Here is a 21,765-nt window from a genome sequence, read left to right as displayed (position 1 = left end):
CGTAAACTGAAAATAGGAATGGAACACAATAATTGAGAAGATTTTAGATGTGCGTAATGTTAGCACATTTTAGCAGAATGTGCTAAAAAAATTACTTAAAAGAAAACATTTCAGTCTCTTCTAGTCTTCTGCATTGTGCACATAATCCAGTGAATAGGATTGTCATTAAGGATGTCATTAAACTGCAAAGTATGCAGGAAAAATATCACCATGATGTCGCCTGGAATCAAGGGCTTGAGTTATAAGGAAGATTGGATAGGCAGAGACTTGTTTACCTAGAGTACAGTAGGCTGAGGGTGACCTTGTTGAGGTATACAAAATCATGAAAGGCATAGATAGAGTCACAGAGTCATACAGCATGGAGATAGGTCCTTCGGCCCAACTTGCCCATGCCAACCAAGATGCCCCATCTTCATTAATCCCACCTGCCTGCGTTTGGCCCATATCCTTGAAAACATTTCCTATCCATGTACCACTTCAAATATGTTTAAAATGTTGGTATAGTACCCACCTCAACTACCTCTGGCAGCTCGTTCCATATACCCACCACCTTTTTGTGTGAAAATGATGCCCCAAAGGTTCTGATTATATCTTTCCCCTCTCACCTTTCCCCTGTCCCCAGGTCCTTGATTCCACAACTCTGGATTAAAGACTCTTAAAAGCATCTAACCTATCTGTCCCCTTATGATTTTATTCATCTCTATAAGATCACCTCTCATCCTCCTGCACTCCAAGGAATAAAGTCCTAGCCTGTCTAACCTCTCCCTGTAACTCAGGCCCTCTAGTCCTGGCAATATCCTTATACGTCTTCTCTGCATTCTTTCCAGTTTAACAACATGTTTCCTATAGCAGGGTGACCAAAACTGAACACTATACTCGTAGTGTGACCTCACCTATATCTGGTAGAACTGTAACATAACTTCTATACACGGTGTGCCAAAAGCCTTCTTGACCACCTTATCTACCTGTCACTTTCAAGGAACTATGTACCTACACTCCTAGATCCCTCTGCTCTACAACATTCCCCTGTGCCTTGCCAATCACCGTGAAGGTCCTGCCCTAGTTTGACCCCCCCCCCCCCTCTATCTGCATTAAACTTCATTAACTGTTCCTTGGCCAATTGCCCAACTGATCACGATCCTGTTGTAATCTTTGCTAACCATCTTCACTATTTACAATACCATCCACTTTAGTGTTATCTGCAAACTTACTACTTATGTCTTCTACATTCTCATCCAAATCGTCGATATAAACCACAAACAGCAAAAGATACAACACTAATCCCTGAGGCACACCACTATTCACAGTCCAAAAAATAACCTTCCACCATCACTCTCTGCTTTCTTCTAACAATGAAGCCAATGTTCTATCTAGTCGGCTAGCTCTCCTTGGACCCCATGCGATCTAAACTTCTAGAGCACCCTCCCATGTGGAACCTTATGAAATGCCTTGAAATCTATAAAAATAACAATTACAGATTTGCCTTCATCAACCTTTTTGATTAGGTGAGATGAATAGACACCCACTTTTTCCCAGGGAACAGTAGTGCAGAACTAGAGAGCAGTTTTAAAGTACCAAAAGAACAACTTAAAAGAGACCCGAAGGGCAATTTCTGCACACTGAAAGCGGTGTCATATATGGAACAAGTTGCCAGAGGAAGCGGTAGAGGCGGATACAATGGTATGTTTAAAAAACAGGCAAATAGGAAAATTTCAGAGGGATGTGGTCAAATCCAGGCAAATGGGATTAGCCCAGTTATAAAATAGAGTTCTGTGCTGTATGACTTTATGAATGTATTTCAATCAGCTGAAACATAAATACTTGCCAAGCCAGTGAGAGCTGCATTAACCAATCGTATTATATTGTAGGAGTCGCTCTTCATTCTCAGGTAAATTAAGCCACATAAACCTGCAGATCCTGTTGATAGTAGAGTATTGACCGCGGCAAGGCTGGCTGATTGACCATCTCCAGATTCTGTAATGTGACCTTGTGCACCAACAATAAAACCTAAGGAGCCCACAAGTTCCATGGAAGCACCAAGAACTGTAAGCTTTCAAACAAAAACAGAAAAAGTCATCTGTCTCTCAGGTTTCATCTTCATCAGTTGTGCTAAATCCACTATATTGTCAGTAGAAAAACTGCTAAGTCATGGAGATATACAGCATGGAATCATGCCATTCAGCCCATCAAAGCCCTGCACCAAGCAGTGGAAACCTGTCAGTAATTAATCCCAACTTCCAGAAATTGTCCACAGGCTTCTTTTTGCTTTTTTTTTAGGCAGTGTATTCTGGGTACTCACTCTTTGTGAGCTCCTCCTCAGATGCCCTCTAAATGTCTGAATCTGGTGGTGCGGAACTTCAGGATTCTGTACCGCTTGCCCAATGTTAGCACTACGAAGGAGGCTGGGCCCGGATGGTGAAGATCCTAAATAATAGATGTTGCCTTCTTGAGGCACTTTCTCATGTAGAAGCTGAATGGGGGACTGAGGGTTGATGACTAAGTTCGTGATGAACCAGGCTGAAAAAAACAATGTTTGCAACTTCTTGTATTTCTGTGCATTGGAATTGCTGTGCTAGGCCATGAGGCAACTAGTGATGACCATTTCTACAGTGCATCTATAAAAGTTTGGTGACATGTTGAGACTCTTTAACCTTCTAAGAAATAAGAGGTGCTGCTGCACCTTCTTCATGATTATATCTATGCCCAGGACAGGTCTTCTGAGATGTTAACACCCAGGGGTTTTCCTATATTCTAAGCAAAACAGTCCCAGCTTCTCCAATCTCTTCTCATAGATGAAACAATCCCATCTCCGGCAACATCTTCATGAACCTGCCCTGCACCTTCACCATCTTTGCTATGATGTGGTGACCAGAACTGCACACAGAATTCTAGCTGAGGCCTGACCGATGTTTTTTAAAGCTGGAGCATAACTTCCCAGCTCTTTCGTCAATGCTGACTACTGAAGGCCAGCACCCCACATGCTTTCTTAATCATATTATTAACCTCTGTTGTGAGCTTGAAGGATCTTTAAACTTGTACACCAAGGTCCTTTTGTTCCTCAATGCTCTTCTAGGACCCTATAATTTATGGTGTATACCCATAGCCTCATTTGTACTTCGAAAATCCATCACCTCACACTTATCGGAATTAAATTCTCTGCCACTTCTCAGCCCATTTCACCAACAGATCAATATCACTTGGTATGTAAGATTATCCTTCACACTATCAACAACTCCAGCACGTCATGTCATCAGCAAATTATCTTGCCTCTTATATCCATGTTCAAATCATTTGTGTATATTACAAACAGCAAGAATTTTTGTTTTAAACATCTGAAGTATTTTACTGTGGACATAAGAGGAACTTTCAGGTAACCAGAGACTCAAGCAAAGGGGGTACAACTGTAAACATGGGTGACTTTACATCTAAATTGATCAAAAAATCAGGTGTAATGCTAAATAATACAATGAGCAGTTAATTCCTGGAGAGAACATGTGACTTTGTTTTTAGACTAATGCATTGACGAACCAATGAAAGATTAGAGTACACTAGGCTGGGCTTAATACAATGAGAAAGACATAAGAAATTAACCATTTTATTGTGTGTGGTCCTTTTGGGAAGAGTGACTAAGAATTCATCATCATGATGGAGAATAAAGTAGTAGAATCCTGAATCTGAATGAAGAAAATTGCAAAGGTAGAAGATATGAAGATAGACACAAAGTGCTGGAGTAACTCAGTGGGTCGGGTAGCATCTCTGGTGAGATTTTGGACCGGGACCCTTCTTCAGACTAAAAGTAGAGGGGAGAGAACTGCAGGTAATACAAGGCCAGAACGAAGAAAGACAAGCAACAGATGACCAGGATGGGAAAGGTGGGGAGGAAGGGAATTAAATGACTTGAAATTAGATAAATCAACGTTGTAAACTGCCCAAGCAAAATATGAGGTGTTGTTCCACCAATTTGCATGCGGCCTCACTCTGACAGTGGAGGTGGCCCAGGACAGAAAGGTCAGTATTGGAATGGGAAGGGGAGTTAAAATGTTTTCAAGGTAAAAGACTATTGAGGTAAAAGACACAGTTGGCACAGAGAATTTACTATATAGGTTAGCTTGAATATGTAAAGAATGGATACATGAATTACACCAATTATTCACTCACATCTGGCACAAAAATGTCATAAAAAAAGGCTCAACAGTGAGCCAAAGAAATTAAGTATAGTATAAGATACAAATAGGAGGTACATAAAATAGCCAGAAATAAAAAACAGTGGGCCTGAGAATTGTGAGCAGTTTAGAATACAACAAAGGACAAAATAATTAAGACGGAGATGATGAAACACAGGAGTAATCTTGAAGGGATTATAAAATACTAGACCAACTGCAGACCCATTGAGTCTGCTCCCTACCCGTTCCCATAGCCCCCAAGGGAGAGCTCACAGATGATTGGAAAATTGCTAATATTACCCCGCTGCACGAGAAGAGAGCAAAGCGGAACAGTGGGAACAACTGGCCGGTTAGTCTGGCTTCGGTGGTTGATAAGATTTTAGAGTCCATTATAAAGGATGACGTTACGGATTACTTAGAAGTTCACGATAAAATAGGCCGAAGTCAGCATGGCTTTATGAAGGGGCGGTTGAAAAATTTGCTGGAAATCTTTGAAGAAGTAAATAGCAAGACAGACAAAGGAGAGTCAGTAGATGATGTTTACTTAGATTTTCAGAAAGCCTTTGATAAGGTGCCACACGTTAGGCAGCTAAGGAAGATGAGTGCCCAAGGTATCAATGAGCAGATACTAACATGGATTGCAGGTTGGCTGGATGGCAGAAGACAAAGAGTGGCAATAAAGGGGGCCTTTTCTGGTTGGCTGCCAGTGAATAGCGGAGTTCCGCAAGGATCGGTGCTGGGGCCGCTACCCTTCACATTGTATATTAATGATTTGGACGGGGGGATTGAAGGTTTTGTGGCCAAGTTTGCGGATTATATGAAAATAGGTGGAAGGCAAGGTTGTGTAGAGAAAGCAGGGACTCTGGAGAAGGACTTGGACAAGTTGGGAGAATGGGCAGAGAAGTGGCAGATGGAATAGAGTGTAGCAAAGTGTGGAGTCATGCATTTTTGTAATAGGAATAAAGGAGCAGACTATTTTCTAAATGGGGAGGGAATCCAGAAATTGGAGGTGCAATTGGACTTGGAAGGTGGTGCAGGATTCCCAAAAAGTTAATCTGCAAGTCGAATCTGTAGTAAAGTCAATGCCTGCATTTATAGGCTTGTATACAAATCAGGGATGCAATACCGAGGCTCCATACGGCGCTGGTAAGGCCGCATTTGGAATATTGTGAGCAATTTTGGGCACCAGATCTGAGGAATGATGTGCTGGCTCTGAAGAGGGCCCAGAGGAGGTTTACAAGAATGATCCCAGAAATGAGTAGGTTAACCTATGACGAGCATTTGTCGGGCCTGTACTTGCTGGAGTTTAGAGAATGGGGTGGTGGGGGGGGGGACATTGAAACATATAGAATAGTGAAAGGCTTGGATAGAGTGGATGTGGAGAGGATGTTTCCATGATTGGGAGAGTCTAGGACTAGAGGTCACAGCCTCAGAATTAAAGGACATTCTTTTTGGAAGGAGATGAGGGGAAATTTATTTTGTCAGAGGGTGGTGAATCTGTGGAATTCTTTGCCACAGAAGGCTGTGAAGGCCAAGTCTGTGGATATTGTTAAGGCAGAGATAGATTCTTGATTAGTGCGGGTGTCAGAGGTTATGGGGAGAAGGCTGGAGAATGGGGTTAGGAGATATCTATCAGCCATGATTGAATGGTGGAGTAGAAAAATGGGCCGAATGACCTAATTCTACTCCTACGACCTTATGAAACAGGCTCTTTGGCCCACCAAGTGCACACTGACCGTTATTCACCATAGTTCTATGTTATCCATTCTATATCTACTAGGGGCAATTTACATATTCTGAATAACCTGTAAACCTACCCATTTTTGGGAGGCGGCAAGAAACCAAAGCACCCAGAAGAAACCCATGTAGTCACAGGGAGAACGTGCAAACTCCAAGGTCAGGATCGGACATGCATGCAAGGTTAGAATTGAACCCGGGTCTCTGGTACTGTGAGCTAGCTGTTCGAACAGCTGAGCCAGTGTGCCGTCCATGGTTTCTATGCTTATAAATTATTGAAGTAAGCCCATTGAAAACTCCACGGTTAGGAGAGTAATATGACATAATATGACTAATGTGTCATATCACGTTATTTCAATTCATTTTTATTATGAACGCTTAAGTTGTTTAAATTATCTTGACTTTGAAAGTTTCTCTTCATAAAACCAGTAAACTATTTTTTGTATTTTATAAAATGTGTACATATAAATTTGAATTTTCATAAAAGCTTTGATTTAATTCAAGAACTAATAATTGAAAAAGTACAAAATCCACTGTTATGAAACAACATCTTAACTCATCTTACTTTCATGCATCTTTTTAAAATCAAAAAAGTTAGATAATTATGGTTTTCTTTTTTTAATGTATTCACTCACAGGTAAACTGTATTCTTTATTGATCTTTGGTGTTTGCCAGTGTTCAACATGTAGATTTGTAACAAATGATGCAATTAGTGCTGCCGTGCCACCGACTAAGAACACTACTCCACTTCCAGCATAGTCCTTTGAAAATAAAATAGATGAAATATATATGATGAGATAGTTGTGATATAGTCATTTCATAATTTCTTTAAACATTGCAAGTAAAAACAAAAACATTGGAAACATGTTTTATTGGTCATGCTAAAAAGGGATTGGCTATATGATGGAGCAGGGAGCATTTGAAATTGTGAGCTAGGTGGGACTGACAGGAGTCTCCGCAAGGAGAATTTATGGGAAACAGAATGTTGCATTTGGCAGCAGGTCATTAAGAGCTGTAACTTGCTTCTAAAGAAAATATTGGTGTGGTACCATACCAATTCAACACAAATTATTCAACACAAGTGAACAGCACTGGTGCGTTTAATTTTAACACGTTGAATCTTTTCTCTCGGAAAATACTTTTATGATCACTTTTTATTTGTTTTAAGTGAAAAGTGACACAGAATAGTAAGAAGGAAGGCGGTTTTTCTACAGAGGATAGGTTACGATGTGTTTTTAGATTAAGAATACATATTTATTTTCAATGTTGTTGTCTTACTTGAAAATCAGTAAACTCAAGGAAATTAATGTTCAGAATTGACAAAATTTACAGCAAAGGCAAGAGAAATTTCTAAACAAACTTCCAGCAACTTCCAGTCAATGGCTAAGGCATAACTCAAGTGAATAATGGCTAGACTGGATTGGTAGAAAAAGGGAAATTGAAGGACAAGGGTGGGGAAATGTGATTAAAACTAATTGCATTTGTGGAAGCTAAATGTAAACGTAGATCAGTTTGATCAACTATTACAATTTCTATATTTCTGCTGCACCAACAGAAGTTGTCATATTCAAGGCTATATATAATCAACTATTAAAGAAAGATTAAAATATTACAACCGTAGGTCATCAATTCAATGCAGATTTCCTGGTACTCATGTTATTCCAACCAAAGAAGAAGTTTTCTAGTTTCATGTCACCCATATTTATCATGGGTCCCATCAACCAAAATGTAGAGCTAGGTGGTAAATGCTGCAACCTCTGGACGATTCCATTTCAAGTAATGTTAACATCCATTTTCCATTAAAATCTTAGCTGGTCATTATCTCATTGTTGTTTGAAGGATTTTGCCACCTGTAAATTGAAGCAATATTTCCTCTATTGCAACAGTGATTCTATTTCAAAAGTCATCAATGGCTATTAAGTAATTTGGAATTCTTACATTTGTGATTAGCATAACTTCATTTTTTCCCCCTCTCTTTTTATATGCTGATGAATAACATAAAAGTTGTTTGCCAAAGTACTCGTATTACATTTAAAATATTGTTCCTGAATTTGTTTTAATTTACCAAAAGTGGCAACACAGGTAGATAGGATGGTAAAAAGGCATATGGTTTGCTTGCTGTGGACATTGAGTACAAGAGTCAGGATGCAACTCTATAGTACTTTGGTTAGGCCGCACTGGAATATTGTATGCAGTTCTGGGCATCCCATTACAGGAAAGATGTGGAAGCTTTGGAGAGGTTTACCAAATGCTGCCTGGATTGGAGAGTTTCAGCTACAGGGAGAGGTTGGACAGACTTGGATTGTTTTCTTTGGAATGTTGGTGGTCGATGGTTGAGGGGAGACTTGATAGAAATAATATTAAATTATGAGAGGCAGAGATAGGGTAGACAGTGAGAACCCTTTTCCCCCTAGGTGGAATTGTCCAACAGCAGAGGGCATAGCTATAAGGTGAGAGGGGAAAAGTGTAATGGAGATGTGTGGGGCAAGCTTTTTCTCCACACATCTCTATCAAACATTCCCCCTCTCACCTTATACAGAGGGTGGGGGTTGGGGGGAAGGAGGGGCTGGAATGCATTCCCAGGGTGGTGGTGGTGGAGGCAGATACGATAATGGTGTTTAAGAGGCTTTTGGATAGGCACATGAAACTGTAGAGGAATATGGACATGTGCAGGCATAAGTGATCAGTTCAGCTAGGCATTAGGTTCGGCAAACATTGTGTGCCAAAGGGTCTGTTTCTGTGCTGTACACTTCTTTGTTCTAATTCAAAACACAGTCCTCAAATTTGCATGCAACTTTTTATGATTTGAAATTTTACTCACCTGAACTGGGAGACGTACATAAAAAAGGCCAGATTGATTCCAAAAGAAACGAGAAACAATTGGATACACAAATCCTGTGATAGATCAAAATTTAAACATATACTAAACTTCAAAGTATTTGCATATCAAAAAACATAAAACAGATTTTTACATAAAACAGATCTTCCATATGTTTTGTTATGAAGTCAGTAGCAGCTATGGCTTATTTCAATCTAGTCTCATTGAAGTTCCCAGCTATGATACAGAAGGCATTGGGATAATCCATCTGATGTTTGTTGATTCAGTTTCAGAATCACACCTACTTCTTCTCGTGCTAGCTGAACATCTGCCAGGGGTGGGAAGTAGACATTCACGATGATGGATGTAAATTTCCTTGGAAGGTAGAAGGGACGGCACTTCACTACTAAATGTTCCAGATGAAGGGAGCATGAGTCAGCACAGACACTGCATGCCGAAGAGCCTATTACTGTGATTTCCCACATGAAAAGCCATCCCTAATCTGAGTTGTCTATCCAGCCATGGGCTGATTGTAACAATAGGATTGTTTATTTAAGTACTGTTGTACGGGGGACTGGTTTAGAGGTGACACCGGGGGCGCGGCCCAGTTCGGATGATGACTGCACAAAGACAATAAAGTTCAAGTAAGCAAGACTGCTTTAATCGTCCATTATGTATAGTCCAGATAGAGACAGAACATAATGAAACATGGTGGCAGCTGTGGGATGGACGTCGAAAATTGTCAGAATTAACTAGAAAAGTGAAAGTTTAGCTAGCCAGCAGCAGGCTAACGTTAGCCTTACAGAAGCCGGCAAAGAAGAAAAAATGCAGTTGAACAATTGAAGAGAGTAGCTTGTTTTCAGTGGGCCCGTAGCCAACAGCACACCAAAGACATAACAAAGCACAAAAGATAAGCAGTTAGCCTTCAGCATCGGCAAAGAAAAAAACAACAGCTAGCTGACAGCGATGGAAGTGCTAAAACCCCCTGGAACTTTGGTTTTGGACTCCAACAACTTGGCGAAGTCATGGAAAAGTCGGAAGGAGGAGTTCACACTGTACATAGACCTTACCATGCCAGACGCCGAAGAGACCACAAAAGTCAAGCTATTCAACTATCTCATCGGAGAAAAAGGCAGAGAACTTTGGGCAACTTTGTCGAGTGCTAGCCCTTCAGCGAGGACCACAGTGAGTTCAATGATCATACAGTTTGACGAGTACTGCAACCCAAAGGTAAACGAGACTGTGGAAAGGTACCGATTCTTCATGAGGAACCAAGGATTGGATGAAAACGTGGACAGCTATATAAGACTTGAAAATACTTGCTAGTAGTTGCAATTTTGGGGACATTAGAGATTCATTGATTAGAGATCGACTTGTGTGTGGTACAAATAGCTCAGCACTGAGGGAGAGATTACTCAGGGAAGAGAAGCTGACTCTTGAGACATGCCTGCACATTTGTAGAGCTACAGAGCTGTCAAGGGAGAATAGCAGAACACTGCAAGGACAGACAGTGGAGGAGGTACATGCACTGAAACAGGCAGAAGAGAGACAAAAAGACAATGAGATACTGTGCAAGTTTTGTGGTAGAACACACGAGAGGAATAAGAAAAAATGCCCAGCTTTTGGGAAAAAGTGTAAGAAGTGTGGAAAGGAAAATCATTTTGCAGCTCAGTGCAGATCGAGACAAGAGAGCAGTAGGAAAACTAAGAAAGTGCATGCAGTTACAGAGCAGACTAGTGACAGTGACTCTTATGAGGATGTCAACTGTATAATTGAATTGAATTGAATTGAATTGCCTTTTATTTGTCATCCAGACCGAAGTCTGAACGAAATTTAAGCAGTCATTACATATAATACAATACAATAAAAAACAACAATAAACACATATTAACATCCACCACAGTGAGTCCACCCAACATCTCCTCACTGTGATGGAGGCAAAAGTCTTAGGGCTGCAGTCTCTTCCCTCCTCTTCTCCTTCTGCGCTGAGGCGATACCCCCCGGGCGATGTTAAAACCTGTCCTGCGGCTCAAACACCGCGGCCCGGGGTAGTCGAAGCTGCCGCTCACCAGACCTGCTGACGCAGCCGCTGGCCCGCGGCCGAACCCCCGGTCTCAGGCCACCGCCACCAGAACTGCCGTCCCAGCCCCCGGAGCATCGTTCCAGCCCCGGGCCGGATCGCCCTCACGTGAGTACTGCCACCGTCTCAGCCTCGCGCCAGGCCGCCGCTCCTCCCTCGCGCCAGGCCGCCCCGACCGGGCACCGCTCCTCCCTCAGGCTGGGCCGCCCCGACCGGGCACCGCTCCTCCCTCAGGCTGGGCCGCCCCGACCGGGCACCGCTCCTCCCTCAGGCTGGGCCGCCCCGACCGGGCGCCGCTCCTCCCTCAGGCTGGGCCGCCCCGACCGGGCGCCGCTCCTCCCTCAGGCTGGGAACGCCGTACCTCCCGAGCTCGGCTACTCCGACGGGAGCACCGTTCCTTCCTCGGGCCGGCCGTCACAGCCCCTCACGAAAGCCCTGTTCCAGCCCCGAGCCGGGCCGTCCTCACGGGAGCGAGCTCAGTGCGAGTCCTGGCAGGCTCTGCCTCCTGAGCCTCGAGGTCGCCAGCTCCGCCATTAGGCCTCAGCGCAGACGGAGGCAGAGAAGGGGAATACGACAAAAAAGTAACTGAAGCAAATAGAGAGGATGAAACTGTAAACCAGGTTAAAAACAGCCACAGTCAGGGCCAGCAGCTCTTTGCAGGAATGAAGATAGGGGAAAAGTTAGTTGACTTCCAGATAGACTGTGGGGCCACCTGTAATATCATCCCCATCGATCTACTAAACCCAGACACACAGTTAGAGCACACTGAGAAGGTGCTAGTGATGTATAACAAGACCAAGTTGACTCCTCTGGGTACATGTAAGGTTAAGGTCAGAAACCCCAGAAACAACAAGCTGTACCGACTAGAGTTTCAAGTGGTTGACCAGAGTAGCAGAATCCCTTTACTGGGCAGAAAAGCCAGCGAGGCAATGAAGTTGATAAAAGTACAGTACGAGAATATTCTGGCTATAGACAACATAGTGAAGAAAGAGCCGAGCCCAGTGACAAAGGGAGAAAGTGGCAAACACGTGACCATGGACAAAATAAATGAAGAGTTTGAGGATGTGTTCACCGGAGATGGCTGCATGGAGGGTGAATATAGAATAGAGATAGATGACAGAGTACCGCCAGTGAAACTGCCAAAGCGCAGAGTGCCTGTAGCTATGATGACACCTCTACAAGAGGAACTCAAAGATCTAGAGAGAAGAGGGATAATCACACCAGTGGAACGCAGCACTGACTGGATCAGTAGCATGGTCGCAGTGAGAAAACCTAATGGGAAGCTGAGGATATGTATAGACCCAAAACCCCTGAATCGGGCACTAAAAATAAGTCACTATCCACTCCCAACTATAGATGACATCCTGCCGGAGATGTCAAAGGCAAAAGTATTCACAGTCTGCGACGTGAAGCAAGGCTTCTGGCACGTCAAACTAGTGGAAGAGTCGAGCTTACTTACCACATTCGCCACCCCATTTGGTCGCTTCCGTTGGCTAAGGATGCTGATGGGAATAAGCCCAGCACCTGAAGTGTTCCAAAGAAAGCTCATGCAGGCCCTGGAGGGCCTCCCAGGAGTCTGCGTCATAGCAGATGATGTGTTAATCACGGGGGAAGGAGCAACACAAGAGGAGGCAGGAAAGGACCACGACGAGAAAGTCAGACGCTTTCTAACCAGGTGCAGAGAGCGCAACATCAAACTGAACGCGGACAAATTCAAGCTCAGACAAAAAGAGGTACCCTACATAGGTCATCTGCTCACGGCCGAGGGACTGAGGGTTGACCCGGAGAAAGTACGGGCAATCAGAGAGATGCCAAGGCCAACAGACGTGAAAGGGGTACAGAGATTAGTTGGGATGGTCAACTATCTTTCTAAGTTCTATGACCACCTTTCAGATGACTCTGAGATTCTGAGACAACTCACGCGCAAGGAGAACATGTGGGAATGGACGGACATCCAAGAAGGGGCGTTTCAAAGACTGAAAGACAAAATCGCTAAAGCACCAGTTCTACAGTACTACAACAAGGAAAAGGAGTTGACACTTCAGTGTGATGCATCTGACACGGGACTGGGGGCCGCCCTGACACGGAAAGGTAAACCGGTAGCATTTGGTAGTAGGGCACTCACACCAACTGAAAGGGGCTATGCCCAAATAGAGAAAGAATGCTTAGCCATAGTGTTTGGGATGGAAAAGTTCCATCAGTATACTTATGGTAGAGAGGTCACAGTACAAAGCCTCTAGAAAATATACACAGAAAGCCATTACTTAGTGCACCTAAGAGACTGCAGAGAATGCTACTCAGGTTGCAGCAGTATGATATCAGTGTGACCTATGTTCCAGGCAGGGACATGCTACTTGCAGACACGCTGAGTAGAGCATACTTACCAGAGAGCACTAAGGGAGAGAGTGAGACAGATATAGAGACTGTGAACATGGTCAGCTACCTACCCATTTCAGCAGAGAGGCTGAGTGCCATCAGGGCTGCAACAAAAGATGACACAAAGTTACAGAGTGTGGCAAACAGAATACTGTCAGGGTGGCCCAAGAGAAAAAAGGACTTACCAAGTGACATCAGGCACTACCACACTTTCCAAGATGAACTGAGTTTCCAGGACGGCATAGTGTTCCGAGGAGACAGAGCCGTGATACCTGACGCACTCAGGGTGGACATCACTCACAGGATCCACTCCTCTCATCTGGGAGTAGAAGGATGTCTGAGGCGAGCGAGGGAGTGTGTATACTGGCTTGGAATGAACGAGGAGATCAAGACCTTCATCGCCAAATGTGACATATGTAGGTCAGTGGACCCAAAGCAACAAAGAGAGACACTACATCCACATGACATGGCCAGCAGACCCTGGACCAAGGTAGGAACGGACCTTTTCTCCTTTCACAATAAAGACTATCTGATAACAGTATTATTATTCAAACTTTTGGGAGGTCGATTATCCACCTGACACTAAGAGCAACACAGTGATCAAAAAACTCAAGGCCCACTTTGCCCGACAGGGGATTCCTGACATTGTTATCTCGGATAACGGACCCCAGTATGCATCACAAGAGTTTCAGCACTTCAGCCAGAAGTGGGGCTTTGAACACAGGACATCGTCGCCGGGATACCCGCAGAGTAATGGGAAGGCGGAGTCAGCGGTAAAGACAGCCAAGCGCCTGATGCTGAAGGCTGCAGCAGCGAGACAGGATCCGTACTTGGCAATGCTGGATCATCGCAACACACCGAGCCAGGGCCTCAACACAAGCCCGGCACAGAGACTCCTAAGCAGGAGGACCAGGACCCTGCTTCCCACAAAGGACACTCTGCTGAAGCCAGAGGTGACACACGACGAACAGGGACTAAAATACAACAGACAGAGACAGGAAAAGTACTACAACCGCACAGCAAAAGACATGGACACTCTGAAAAGAGAGGACAGTGTGAGAGTACAGCCCTGTGACACACACAAGGGTTGGAGACCAGCAAGAGTGGTCCAACAGGTGAGCCATAGATCGTATGAGGTGGAGTTAGAGTCAGGAGGTGTTCTGAGACGAAATCGTCGCCACCTCAGATACAATCTCACCACGCTCACACCAACACAAAACACACCCACACCAACAGTGACTGAGGCGGCCATACCGCCAGATGGCCCAGCAGAGAACCAAGACACGGTCACCAGGTCAGGTCGACAAGTTACAGTGACTGAGGCGGCCATACCGCCAGATGGCCCAGCAGAGAACCAAGACACGGTCACCAGGTCAGGTCGACAAGTTACAGTGACTGAGGCGGCCATACCGCCAGATGGCCCAGCAGAGAACCAAGACACGGTCACCAGGTCAGGTCGACAAGTTGTCACCACGGTCACCAGGTCAGGTCGACAAGTTGTCAGACCCCGCTACCTGACAGACTATACTCAGTGATTAGAGTATGGACTATGGAAAGAAAAAGAAATGAAAATGTGTTGTTTATGCACTTGTTGGAAAACGGATGTTTTGAACTGTTGATTTATTATTGCTTATGTTGCTAGATCTGTTGTAAATGAGCAGAGCATATGGTACAAGTGTTGCACATAATACCTAAGGGAAAGAGACTAACTTGAAAAAAGAAAAAGAAAGATGTAACAATAGGATTGTTTATTTAAGTACTGGTGTACGGCGGACTGGTTTAGAGGTGACACCGGGGGCGCAGCCCAGTTCGGATGATGACTGCACAAAGACAATAAAGTTCAAGTAAGCAAGACTGCTTTAATCGTCCATTATGTATAGTCCAGATAGAGACAGAACATAATGAAACACTGATGAGCTTAACATCAGTGGTAGGTTTCCCCACCATTGATTTTACACTCACCAGCTTGTAGTACCCTTACTTCTCCTTGCACCTCGTCTTAAGTAAAAATATACTATTATCCATTCCTCAATCTTCCAATACCCTACATGTGGTTAAATGATGTAAACATATCTGACAAGGCCCTTGTAATTTCTTCCTTTGCTTCCCACAAGAGGGCTACTTTGCTCTGTTGGTGAGATTCCTGAGACTTGTTGACACTGCACTCTTGCAGACAAGTGGAGAGTATTCTATCACTTCTGATTTGGGCTTTGGAAAGGGTGGTGAGTCACATGCCTTAGAACACCCAGGTCTGACCTGCTCTTGTTTTTAAAGGGCTAGTCCAATTGAGTTTATGGCCTATGATAACCACCAGGATAGTGAAGGATGGATACTTATCAAAGACACATTTAATAAACTATTCAACCTTAAACAATAACATGTTTCTCTTTCCATTGTCTATAAGCATTTTCTATTTTTTAATCTCTGGTAACCGAACTGCTGTGCCAACACGGCATCCTTTTTTATGCAACTCTTTTACACGTTGACGGTATTAAGGTGACAGATTTTAGTTCTACAGGATAATTTAAAATATACTCATTACTAATGTCAGTAGGAGATTAAAACATTAACAAATCCATAACTATACAAATTGCTATACCTGCTAACATGTAGCTTGACATAATGTAACCAATTGGTTCTGTCCTTCGGGTAATAGTTCCAGATACGATCGTAGTTACAATAGCACATCTTGCATAATTATAAAAGAAGTGTGAGAAGTTGACATTGCCAGAAGTAAAGAAATTCTTATTTCCAATAATTCTGTCTTGATCTCCAAAAGCAAAGGCATAGCCATGTATCCAGTAGGCTAGTAAAGACACAACTACAAAGAATTAAATCTTTCTGTTAACGCATTTTTCACCATTGCACACAGAAATAGTGATTGAAAACAAAATTCACATTTAACTATTTTTTTCAAGAATCACATAAATTACAATTTTCCTTTGTTCAACTTTAAGTAATTTTGTTGAATTCTTTCAAGTTACATCAAATTTTGTAACGGTACAGTTCCAATTAATTAAACTGTGATATTTCCCAATTACTTGTGGAGGACAGGAAAGGTTCTCTACTCCAATAGTACATGGTAAATGGATGTGTGGTGAACTGCTGGCAGTTTGCACCTGTCTACTTCTACCCAGTGATATATCTCACTGAATTTAGGTCTTAGTGTATTTTTTTATGCTTTTTACAACATTGCATGATAAAAACACTGCAGTTCAATGCCTGTGAGTGAAGATTGAGAAATCCAACGTATTATTATGGCCAATAACTGTAAATTTTATTCCATGCTTGATTTGTAAGGGTGGTGCTGTTCAACAGTTCCTGAAGTAATATAAACAGGTTGGGATTTTTGGAGATAAAAATATTTTTGCCTGACTTACAACTGTGATCTTTTTAGTAGATATTTCTATGTACTATGGGAGAAATCCCTGCTTCTTTGCTTTTAATGGAGAAAGGTTTCATGCAGGTTAGCCAGCACTATGGCATTCAACACCTGAATCACCATTTATTACGAAGCCAAGACCATGCTCAATCAAGAGCCACTTTCTTGAGGTACCTTGAAGGGGGAGATGGTGCTTTATTGGACACTGGAACATTTGCAACTTCACATACCTGTTCTCCACTAAATTGTGAAGGTATGTTACGTAAACCATCAGCTCCCTGACACAAGTCTACACTTCCCATTGAAGTGTTAGCAAAGCTGCTGAAAGACTACTTAAGAATCAAAGAGAGTGAAAAGAGACCCTTCAGTCGAACTTCCCCATGCTGACCAACATGCCCCATCTATACTCGTGATACCTGCTTGCATTTGTCCCATACACTTCTAAACTTATCCTATCCATGTACCTGTCCAAATGTATTTTAAATGTTGTGATAGTACCTGCCTCAACTACTTCCTCTGCCAGCTCGTTCCATATACCTATGACCCTTTGTAAAAAAGTTGCCCCTCGGATTCCTATTAAATCTTTCCCCCCCATCACCTTAAACCTATGTCGTCCTGTTCTCGATACTTTAAGCAAATGACTGGGCATTTACCTGACCTATTCCGCTCATGATTAGTTTAGTTTAGTTTAGAGATACAGCGCGGAAACAGGCACTTTGGCCCACCGGATCCGCGCCGACCAGCGATCCCCGCATATCAACACTATCCTACACACACTAAGGACAAATTTTACATTTACCAAGCCAATTTACCTACACATCTGTACATCTGAAACCCAAGATCTAGGAGAAAACTCACATGGTCACATGGAGGACGTACAAACTCCGTGCAGACAGTACCCATAGTCGGGATCGAACCCGGGTCTGCAGCGTTGCAAGGGCTGTAAGGCAGCAACTCTATCGCTGCTCCACCATGCCGCACAATCTTGTACACCTCCATAAGATCACCCCTCATACTCCTTCATTCCAAGGAATAAAGTCCTAGCCTGCTCAACCTCTCCATAATGCTCAGGCCCCGAGTTCAGGCAACATCCTCGTAAATCTTTTCTTTATCCTTTCCACCTTAACAACAACCTTCCTATAAAAGGGCGACCAAAACTGAACATGATACTCCAAATGGTGCCTCACCAATATCTTGTAAAATATTTTCCCAACTTCTATACTCAATACTCTGACTGATGAAGGCCAATGTGCTGAAAGCTTTCTTGACCGCCCTATCTGTCTGTGACACCACTTTCAAGGAACTATGTACTTGCATTCCTAGTTCCCTCTGCTCGACAACACTAGCAAAAAATCCTGCCATTCACTGTGTAAGTCCTGCCCTGGTTTGACTTCCCAAAATGCAACACCTCGTATTTATCTGTGTTAAACTCCATTAACCATTCCTCAGCTGACCTGCTCAACCGATCAAGATCCTGCTGCAATTTCTGTTAAGGGAAGCAGAGCCGTCCTGAGATCATCATGCTCAACAGCTTCTGGATGTTCAAGCACTAGCCCAACGCAGACAAATGGAATTTAACCAACGCAAGATATTATTTCCCCATTCTGTTCCTGGCAACATGAAAGCAAATATATGTTTATTTTGCTTGGGCAAGCCATCCTCCTCTTGCTCATAACCTCTCCCAGGGAATGCGATCCAAGGCTATTTGCTCTGCCTGTCAGAGAAAATGACAGGAAGCCTTCTCTTCATCACTTTTCCTCACCATTGTCTCCTAAGTGAGAGTTAAGTAGGCTTGTATATATCCTGGATATGGTCCATAGGGTAAAAGATACAGAATAAACAAAGAAGAAGGCATAATGGACATGAAGGGATCGGTTTATGATCCGATGAAGATTGAAATGCAGCATGCGAAAAAATAAAATATTCCTAAACTGTGCTGTTTTCAAAGCAAATAGTTTGATGGATTTGGAATAAGCAAGAGATGTTTGGTGTGCTATGGTGACTGGGGTATGAGGTGTGCTTAAAATTGAAAGAGCCAAGGGAGGGCTGAGAGGATCAATGACAAAGTTTAAATGCCCTTGCTTGTTGTGAAATCAAGTTTTAGAATTTTCTTGTCAGCAACAATCTTCCCAATTAAATGGAGGCACCTTTGCAGACAATTAATTGTCCAGTTATTGACTGGAAAGTGCAAGCAGGTGATCTAACCTTTCTTTTAGCGAATACCTTCTGACTTTAAGTAAGATCTGGAAGTGCACTGTACAATGTGTATAAGCTTGTGGGTAAGCTACTTCATGTACTTGCTCCCCATTAATTTGTTCATAATTAAATATGGACAATAGGGAGCATAGCCCAGGCCACAAATGTCAATTGAGGATTTATTTATTGCACCAAATAATGTTGCTGATTTTTACACTTTTTCTTTCCCCATCAACTATAATTCTAACATTCAAAAATGAATAAATATTAATATATTTCTGATGCAGGTCCAGCACCGATTTTTTGGCACCCTTGGTTACTCCTGCCTGGGGAGAAGGCAGAAGAATCGGGTTAGGAGGGAGAGAAAGATCACCCATGATTGAATGGCGGAGTAGACTTGATGGGCCGAACGGCCTAATTCTGCTCCTATCACATGACCTTTCTGGATTTTCCATTTTGCTGAGCCATCAGAGGTCAAGGCCTCTGAGAGGAATGAACGCTACTGGAACAGTCCGCTTAGGCTGCCAGGAGACCGAGATACCGGCCCGCAAATTCGCCCTCCAAAGTCGGCGATAGCAACAGATCTGCCGGCTCCGTCCGGGCCAGAGTTTGAGAGCCTGGCTGCAGGGGGCAAATTTGACCCGCCGATTGGCCACTGAAGTCCCAATGTGGTCGAGATCGGCCGCTCCACCTAGGCATCACATTTTTGGTGAAACTTATGGGTGTTGCCGGAACACCAGTTGCTGGAAAATCGGTGGTAGACCTGTATTAAATTTGTACTTGTCATGCATACAAACAGTATTAGAACAATAAACACATTACCTTAACTGTTTGCCAAAATAGATTCATACAATAATTTACAGAATTGCCTATAATCCTCAGTAAGAAATACAAAATAGTTAATGGTATAAGACAGGACCCTTAGAAGTGGACTGGGAACAATTGCAAAATCCAATAAATGGGAGGCATTTAAAAGTGAGTTAATAAGTAATCGTCAAAATTACCTTATCCCTTTAAGATTAAGAAATAATGATGGTAAGTCAAGGGAAAAGAAGGATTTGAAGGATTTAACCAAGGTAAAGAGGAATAAGATGTCAGGTACAAGAAATTATTTTGGAATGAATCCTTTGAGGAAATAAATTGAAAAAGCTAAAAGGAGACATGAAATGACATTGCCAAATAGGATTAAAGAAAATCGGAAACGTTTTACAAGTAGATTAGAAGCTAAGGATCCGTTTGAGGACCAAAGGGATAATCTACATATGGAGCCAAGGGATATGCTCAATGTCCTAAATGAATACTTCTCATTTGTATTCACCAGAGTGATGGAAATGGAGGCTGAAGAGGTAAGGGACATGTACACTGATATTACTAGAGCATGTTAGGAAGGAGAAAATATTACAAATATTGAAGCACATTAGGATTGATAAATCCTCAAGAGCTGGCAGAATCTATCCCAGGGTGCTGAGGGAAACAAGGAAGGATGTTGATGGGCTTTAATAGAGATTTTTGCATCTTCATTAGCTACAAGTATGAGAAAACTGAAGAATAACCAATGTTATCTATGTTCAAAATCGGCAGTAGGGATCAACCTGGAAACTACCGGCCGATGAGTTGTACATCAGTGGTAGAAATGTTAGAATATAGAACAGTACACCACAGGAATAGGACCCTTCAGCCCACAATGGCTGTGCCAAACATGATGTCAAGATAAATTAATTTGACCTGCCTGTACATGCTCCACAACTGTCCATTCCCTGCAAATCCATGTGCCTATCAATGCCACTATTATGTCTTTTTTGCCACTATTATATCTGGCTCTACCATGGCAGCATGATCTAGGCACCTATCAACCTCTGTGTAAAAAAACTGTGTAAAAAAACTGACTGTCTACCTAGTCTATGGCTCTCATGATAGAACATAGAACAGTATAGACAGCGTCTCTGGAGAGTAGGAAGGAGTGATGATTCAGGTGGGACCCTACATCACCCATTCCTTCTCTCCAGAGATGCTGCCTGTCCCGCTGAGTTAATCCAGAATTTTGCGTCTATCTTCAGTGTAAACCAGCATCTGCAGTTCCTTCCTAAACATACATAAAACAGCCCTTCAGCCACCATGTTTGTGCCGAACATGATACCACGTTAAACTGATCTAATTTGCCTGTACATGATCCATATTCCTCTATTCTCTGCACTTCCATATGCCCATCTAAAACCCTTTTAAGTGCCACTATGTAGAACATAGAATAGTATAGACAGCATCTCTGGAGAGAAGGAAAGCGTTTCACATCCACCATGACCTCTTGCAATGCGTTCCAGACCTCCACTACCTTCTGTAGCTAATGCTTCTATTGTTAGACATTTGCATCATGGGAAGAAGGTTCTGATTGTCTACCCTATCTATGCCTCTCAATTTTATATACTTCTATCAAGTCTCCCCTCAACCTCCGACGTTCCACAGAAAACAACCCAAGTCTATCCAATCTCTTCGTGTAGCTGAAATCCTCGACTCCAGGCAGCCTTCTGAACCTCTGCACCATCTCCAATGCCTCCACATCTCTCCTGTAATGTGGCAACCAGAACTGCATGCAATACTCCAAATTCGGCCTCACTAACATCCTGCAGAGCTGCATCATGACATCCTGACTCTTGTAAGGCAAGCAGACCTTATGCCTTCTTTAAAACTCATTTTACATGTGTTGCCACTTTCAGTGAGTTATAGCATTGAACTCGGTAAATCAATGTTATTAAGGGTCTTACCACCAATTGTATATTTTCCCCTTACTTCAACCTCCCAAAGTACAATTATAAATGATTCTGAGGCTCAGGATCTATGTTCACTTTGAAATACAGGAACTGTTTAGGAAGATTCAGCATGGTTTTGTGCAAGGGGAATCCTGAATCACAAATCTGAGTTTTTTTGAGTAGTTTGCTGAGAAAAATTGATGAAGACAGATAACAGCAATGATTTTGACAATTGTAGGCTGGTCCAGGCTTAGACTCAGGACATATTG

General features: G+C 42.9%; 1 protein-coding gene across 1 annotated transcript in view; it reads right to left on the bottom strand.

Moving 5' to 3' along the window:
- LOC116978420 (putative ammonium transporter 1) overlaps positions 1-20,521 on the bottom strand; it is a 43,703-nt gene extending 23,182 nt beyond the window's left edge. Inside the window, exons 1-6 of the mRNA XM_033029541.1 lie at positions 20,488-20,521; positions 19,294-19,443; positions 15,774-15,995; positions 8,722-8,795; positions 6,536-6,661; positions 1,826-2,050 (exon numbers count right to left, since the gene is read on the bottom strand). Of these exons, the coding sequence (XP_032885432.1) occupies positions 1,826-2,050; positions 6,536-6,661; positions 8,722-8,795; positions 15,774-15,995; positions 19,294-19,443; positions 20,488-20,521 (831 nt within the window). The remainder of the gene's footprint in view (positions 1-1,825; positions 2,051-6,535; positions 6,662-8,721; positions 8,796-15,773; positions 15,996-19,293; positions 19,444-20,487) is intronic.
- Between the last annotated feature and the right edge of the window lie 1,244 nt (positions 20,522-21,765).

The sequence above is a fragment of the Amblyraja radiata genome, chromosome 11 (genome assembly GCF_010909765.2).
Source record: "Amblyraja radiata isolate CabotCenter1 chromosome 11, sAmbRad1.1.pri, whole genome shotgun sequence".
Classification (NCBI taxonomy): domain Eukaryota; kingdom Metazoa; phylum Chordata; class Chondrichthyes; order Rajiformes; family Rajidae; genus Amblyraja; species Amblyraja radiata.
The sequence above is the reverse complement of the archived record's forward strand: the minus strand, read 5'-3'. Positions and strand labels throughout refer to the sequence as shown.